The following is a 6,000-nucleotide window of genomic DNA, read 5'->3' as shown; positions in this document are numbered from 1 at the left end:
TTGCACTTATTAGTAGTTGTCTAACCCCTCAGAATGTAAGCTCTAGGAGAGAAGGTACCACAACAGCTCTGATAGTCGCAGGATCCTCGGTGTCTAGAACCCTACCTAGAACCCTGGCACTTAGCCCTCAACAAACATTTGTCAAATGAAAGAACAGATGAGGAACTATGTACTTTATTTTCCTCCTTCCTTTTTAAACACCATCCAAGAGCACCCACCTGGATTACAACTCCGGCTTGAACTAGGTAGTAGGCGTTAAGCCTCGCCATTGGCTGGAGTATTTGCCGTTGTCCCTGGCAACCACTGTTTCCCACCAGTTGTGCCTTCGCCCCGCTTGGCCCCGCCCCGTACCGTCCTTCCCCCGTACCGCGGAGCCGCGGCCCTATGGTAAAATCGGTGCTTGCCCTTTAAGCGGCGGGACTTCTGGTCAACGTCTTCCGCGGCCGCCGGAAGGGGAAGTTTCGCCGCCGAACGCTCCCTCGCTCGTCCGAATTCGGTGGCGCCACGTCCGCCGATCTCCGCCTTCTTATCGGCGGCTTGGGCGGCTTCCGCCTCGACACCTTCCACTCGCTGAACGGGCAGTGTCGTGAGGGGCCAGGGACTGGGAGTCGGCGGCTGTGCGCATCCTGGCCACCTAAAAGGTGAAGATGTCGGACATCGGGGACTGGTTCAGAAGCATCCCGGCCATCACTCGCTACTGGTTCGCCGCCACTGTCGCGGTGCCCTTGGTCGGCAAACTCGGTCTCATCAGCCCGGCCTACTTCTTCCTCTGGCCTGAAGCCTTCCTCTATCGCTTCCAGGTACTGACCAGCGCGGAGGGGCGTGGAGACTACAGGTCCCAGGAGGCCCGGCGGTGGCGGAGCGTAGACCGGCATGTCGTGGGCGCGCGGTGCCTAGTGGGATTTGTAGTGCGACGGCTCCAGCGGTTTAGGGCGAGGTCCTGTGGTTTGGGGGCGGGGTGGAGGCAAAAAGGGTCTGGAGCTAGGGCACGTATGGTTGGAGAAGTGGCTTTGGCCCATTGGGAAGGGACTGATTTTGCTCTTCTATTAAGATTATGCTCCCTGCCCTCTGCATTCAGAGAAGGAGCCAGTGGGAAGGTAATTCTGTGATCGTTGTTAACCTTTTGGACGCCGGTGATTAGTACCCTGGTTCTACCCGGAGCAGGTGCCCTCTGACCTTCCTCTGCCACTCACGTGGGTGCCATGAGGATGTCGATTTACTCAACATTCAGCCGAGTACTTCTTATGTTAATAGAGGCTTTTTTTTTTTTTTTCTTTGCGGGAATGGTTTGTGGTCAGATGCAAAGAGTGGGTTTGTTTATCTGCGTTCCACCTAGCCCCGACCTAGTATGTGACATGTAGTAGTAAAATGTATGAAGGGACGAGTAAAGAGGAAATTGTTCCCAAAATAGAAGGCCTTGCTATTTAAGCATGAAGGAAACTTTCCAGGGTATTTCTGGCAAGGGAATATTAGTTTCCCGGAGATTATCTTTATTCACTGGATTCTGTGATTTAGATCTTTACTCAGTGGCAGGTCAGGTACTAAGATTTGACTAAGATTTGAGCACATTAATTGGCATGTGGATAACCTGCCTTGTCTCCCCCCAATTTACTGTTTCTTAGTCTCTGTTGCTTGTTCCTCATCATCCTGACCTTTAAATGTTGTGATGTGCCCCAGGGATCAGTTATAGGCCCTCTTCTCTACCGGTCCCCAGCTATAGGAGATCTCATTTAGCTTCATGGGTTTAAATACTTTCTATAAACTGAGGACTCTCAAATACAAATACACATATTTTCAGTCCAGATCTGTCTCCTGATATCCAACTGTCTGTTTGAAATTACCACTCGGATGACTAATAGGCATCTCACATTTAACATGTCCCGAACTGGTTACCCTTTTCCTTTGCCCTAGAAGTAAAGAGCAATTTTATTATTGCAGGAGCTCAAGCTACCAGTTATGGAGTCATCGTCGACTTGTCTTTCTCCCACATCCCATAATTTGCCAGCTACTAGTTTGCTCTACTTTAGACATACGTCCAGAGTAACAGGTCCCTTTTCATTCTCCATTGCAAGCCATTATCATTCCAGCTCAGGTCCTTTCCGTCTTTTCTGTAGACAGCTGGAGTGATCCTTTTGAAATATAAATCAAGCCTGTCTGTCCTCTATCCTGAACCTTCCGTGTCTTCTCAAATCAGATGTATAAAATGCAAGTCCTTCTAGTGGCCTGCAAAGCCCCCTACTGCCACTCTGGCCTTAACTGCTGCTCCTGTCCACCTTGCACCTTAGGCTCCGCAGTGGAATCCTTGCTCTTCCTTCAGCAGCTGACGCCCTCTCCTCAGGTTGCTAGCATGTGTTGTTTCTCTGTTTGAGGACGATAACCTTGATTTACCTCCTTACCTTCTTCAAGTCTCTTCCCGGTGCCACCTTATTGGCAAGGTGTTATGGATTGCCCTACATGAATTAATACCCCTCCTTCACTCCATCTCCTTTATGCTTAATTTTACTTGCTACATATCACCTGTTGGCATTGGTTAGTCAGCTTCCCTTCAGAAAAGAAGGCGCCACGAGAACCAGATCCCTGACTTGTTTACCACCGTCTTTGTTACCTAGAATAGGGCCTGGCACATAGCAGGTGCTTTCATGTTGGTTGGATGCATGGAAATAGTTGGCACTTGCCAGTGCTGGGCACTGGAGCTACAATAGTGAATAGGACAGAAAGTCCCAGCTCCCATGAAGAAAATAAGAGAGAGGCATATGATCGAGGGTGACTTAAGGCATATAACATTGGATAGAGTGTTCCAGAAAGGCTTCGGAGAAGATGCCTGAACTGAAATCCGAATGCCGAGGCGCCAGCTTTGGGAAGATCCGGCTCTGGGGACAGCCTTCTAAGAACAAGGGTTAGCAAGAGGAAGGCTGGGAGGCAGGCCCCAGAAACGGAAGGAAGACCGGATAGCTGGTTACAAGTCAGCTGTAGGGATGAGGATTGGCAGATGCAGACAGAGATAACCAGGGGTGAGTACGAAAAAGCACGGATGGAAAGGTGGGCTGGGCTTGGGTTGTACAGGACTTTGTGCTTTGAACTTTATTTATTTACTAAAGAATTTTTTTTAATGTTTTATCTATTTTTTGGGAGAGAGAGAGAGCATGTGAATGGGTGAGGGGCAGAGAGAGGAGAGCAAGATCCGAAGCGGGCCCTGTGCTGACAGGCTGACAGCAGCTAGCCCCTTGTGGGGCTTGAACTCACAAACTGTGAGATCATGACCTGAGCCAGAGTCAGACGCTCAACTGACTAAGCCATCCAGGTGCCTCTGAGCTTTATTTTGAAGACACCAGGAAGGCTTTGGAGCATTTTGAACAGAGAACTGGCAAGATTGCTTGACCGCTCTGTGGGACGGACTTAGCACCCGGGATGGGGGAGAGAGAGAAATCCAGTTAGAAGGCAAGAGAGATGATGTTTTGGGTCAGGGTGACTGCAGAGGTAGAAGTAGGTAGATTTTGGAGTAGCGTGGACAAGGTTGCTGCTGAATGAATGTGGCAGGGGAGTAGCTGAAGGAAGCAGGACTCAAAGATGCCGCTGTTTCCACAGTGGATGGTGGAGTCCTTTACCAAGTGGGAAATGTCTAGGATGTTGTAGGTTTGGGGGCCAGGGGAGGGTGTGGATGAAGAGTTTCTGTGTTGGCCATGTTACGTCTAGAGATGTTTCTTAGGCATCTGAGTGCAGAAGTTAAGCAGGCAGTTGGAGATTAGAAAATGATGTGGGCCTGCTGCCAGCTCTGGTTATTATTTGTGACCTAGTGGCTGTTGTGCACTTTGTGCCTGGTGGGCGGCATGCTGGGTAATATGTGTGCGGGAGGAGCGGTGGTTGTAAGTCATTTTGTGAGAAGGATCTGGTCGAAACTGGCTCTTTGACCCTCCTTGCAAAATCTTGCTCACTTGTGTTGTCAGACTGGTAAAATAAGAAAGCCTTTCTAATAGACTCCAGGTGAATGTTGACAGATGTGCCTTGATTAGAAGAGTCATCATTTGTGTCCCCCCTCCCGTGCTTTTCCCATCTTCCTTACATTGTTTCATCGTCCTGAGAGCTGGGAGAAGCAGTGGGGGGCAGGACAGTGCGCTGGTTGTCCAGATGGGAAAAGGCCAGTATCTAGACCTTCTCTCTGCTACTCTGGCTCGTGCCCATTCTGGACAAATTTAGCTTTCAGACCCACCTAGAGGAACTCATTTGCAAATGAAGCAGCTGAAAGAAAACCTGCATCTGAGAGGTCGGGTGTGTGACAAACAGCATACGGTGTGCTTTCTGCTGGAGGCTCATCTTTTCCTTCGAAGCTGAGCCTTGAACAGCTTAAAAAAAATTGGGGATGATTGATTTAGAATTGCGGATTCATGTTGGAAGAGATGAAAGTCCCTTTTCCTCCTTATCTTTAGGCTTCATCTGACTAGCCTGTTGGTTTGGAACTGCAGAGTTTAAAGTGTTATTTTTCTTAGTTTGGATGGGATGTTAAGACTCACTGTGCCGTTATCCAAAGTTCCTAGTCCCTCACGTTCAACACGCATTGATCAGATAGCTACTTCATAATGATGAAATAAATGTCTTCCTGCTGGTCCTTGATGACCTAGTCCTGCAGCCCTCGTGCTTTCTGAGCTCGTGTCTCCCAGGGCTGTCTATTTCTCTGGACAGAGGCACCGCACCTCCTTGCATCTCTGTTGTACTTCCACGCCACCTCGTTCAGCTCCCACGGGCATCCTGAGACCAGTATCACTCCAGTTTGTAATCATCTCCAGTTCCGGTTTCTACTTTGGTGAGTCAGATAGTTTTGAGCTGCCTCTGTCAACTCCTTCACATCGTATCTACCAAAACACACAGTTAAGTGTTCAGCAGACATTTTTGAGGGTGATTTCTTCCAAGTCAGTTATCTACTTTCTCTTAAAATAGAAAGACCAGGGGATTTCAAGGAGTTGAGTCATGGTTCCCCAAGACCTGGCTCAGCCCCGTACTCATTATATTATATGCCCTCAGGCAAGTTACTTAGTACTCTGAGCCTCAGTTTCGTTACCTAAAAGTGGGGGTCATTTAATACCGTATGAACTCTGATCTAACTCCATAGATTATAAGATGCACCATCAATTTAATACAACTTTTTGGAGGGGAGGGAGAGTAGAAATTCCATTAAATGAATGTATTGGATTGTAAGCCATGTACTAATTTTAGAAACACAAAAATGAGTATCTTCAAATTGAAGAAGTATGTTATCTATTCCATGCCTCTGTCATGTAAAATTCATAGCAAAATGTAAAGTTCCCAGTATATAGTCTGGTAATAAGCTATTCAAAAATAGTGAATATTTTTTATTATTTTCTAGTGAATAGTAATTCCTTCCATTACTGCCTTTTCTCTCTGGGCAGTAAGAGTCTAATTTTTTTTATTTTTTAGTAAAAAAATTCTTTTAATGTTTATTTATTTTTGAGAGAGAGAGAGAGAGAGAGACAGAGACAGGGTGTGAGTGGGAGGGGTAGGGGTAGAGAGGGAGGGAGACCTAGAGTCCAAAGCAGGCTCCAGACTCTGAGCTGTCAGCCCAGAGCCCAATGCGGGGCTCAAACTCACAAACCGTGAGATCATGACCTGAGCTGAAGTCGGACACTTAACCGACTGAGCCATCCAGGGGCCCCAAGATTCTAATTTTAATTTGTAACTGAAATTGAAATGTGACTGCTGGATGATTATCCTGTATTTTGCCCCCTTAAAAGCATCCTGACTTCAAGTGGGAAGAGATGAACTCTCAATTTCCCTCATTTGTTTTCAGGAATCAGAAGAAATGGCACCCGCCAAATCTGTGATTTGGGCCTTGTGCTTGTATTTGCCAAGGTTTTGCTTTATGTCATTTACCTTTAACCCGATGATAGCAACCCTAGCAGATTGAATTAAGAGTGTATCGGGGAAGGGGCACCTGGGTGGCTCAGTTGGTTAAGTGTCGACTCTTGATTTTGGCTCAGGTCATGATCT

At 47.5% G+C, this 6,000-nt stretch overlaps 1 protein-coding gene across 2 annotated transcripts in view; it reads left to right on the top strand.

Moving 5' to 3' along the window:
• The first annotated feature begins 452 nt into the window (after positions 1 to 452).
• DERL1 (derlin 1) overlaps positions 453 to 6,000 on the top strand; it is a 28,064-nt gene continuing 22,516 nt past the window's right edge. Inside the window, exon 1 of one of the 2 annotated variants that reach the window (XM_047074142.1) lies at positions 453 to 800. In XM_047074142.1, the coding sequence (XP_046930098.1) occupies positions 648 to 800 (153 nt within the window). In that variant the 5' untranslated portion in view covers positions 453 to 647. The remainder of the gene's footprint in view (positions 801 to 6,000) is intronic. The other variant, XM_047074141.1, reaches the window with a different exon arrangement.

This window comes from Lynx rufus, unplaced genomic scaffold, assembly GCF_022079265.1.
Source record: "Lynx rufus isolate CCGP_SWC_20201006 ecotype Redwood Valley unplaced genomic scaffold, mLynRuf1.p SCAF_12, whole genome shotgun sequence".
NCBI lineage: Eukaryota > Metazoa > Chordata > Mammalia > Carnivora > Felidae > Lynx > Lynx rufus.
This window is presented reverse-complemented; position numbering and strand designations above follow the sequence as displayed.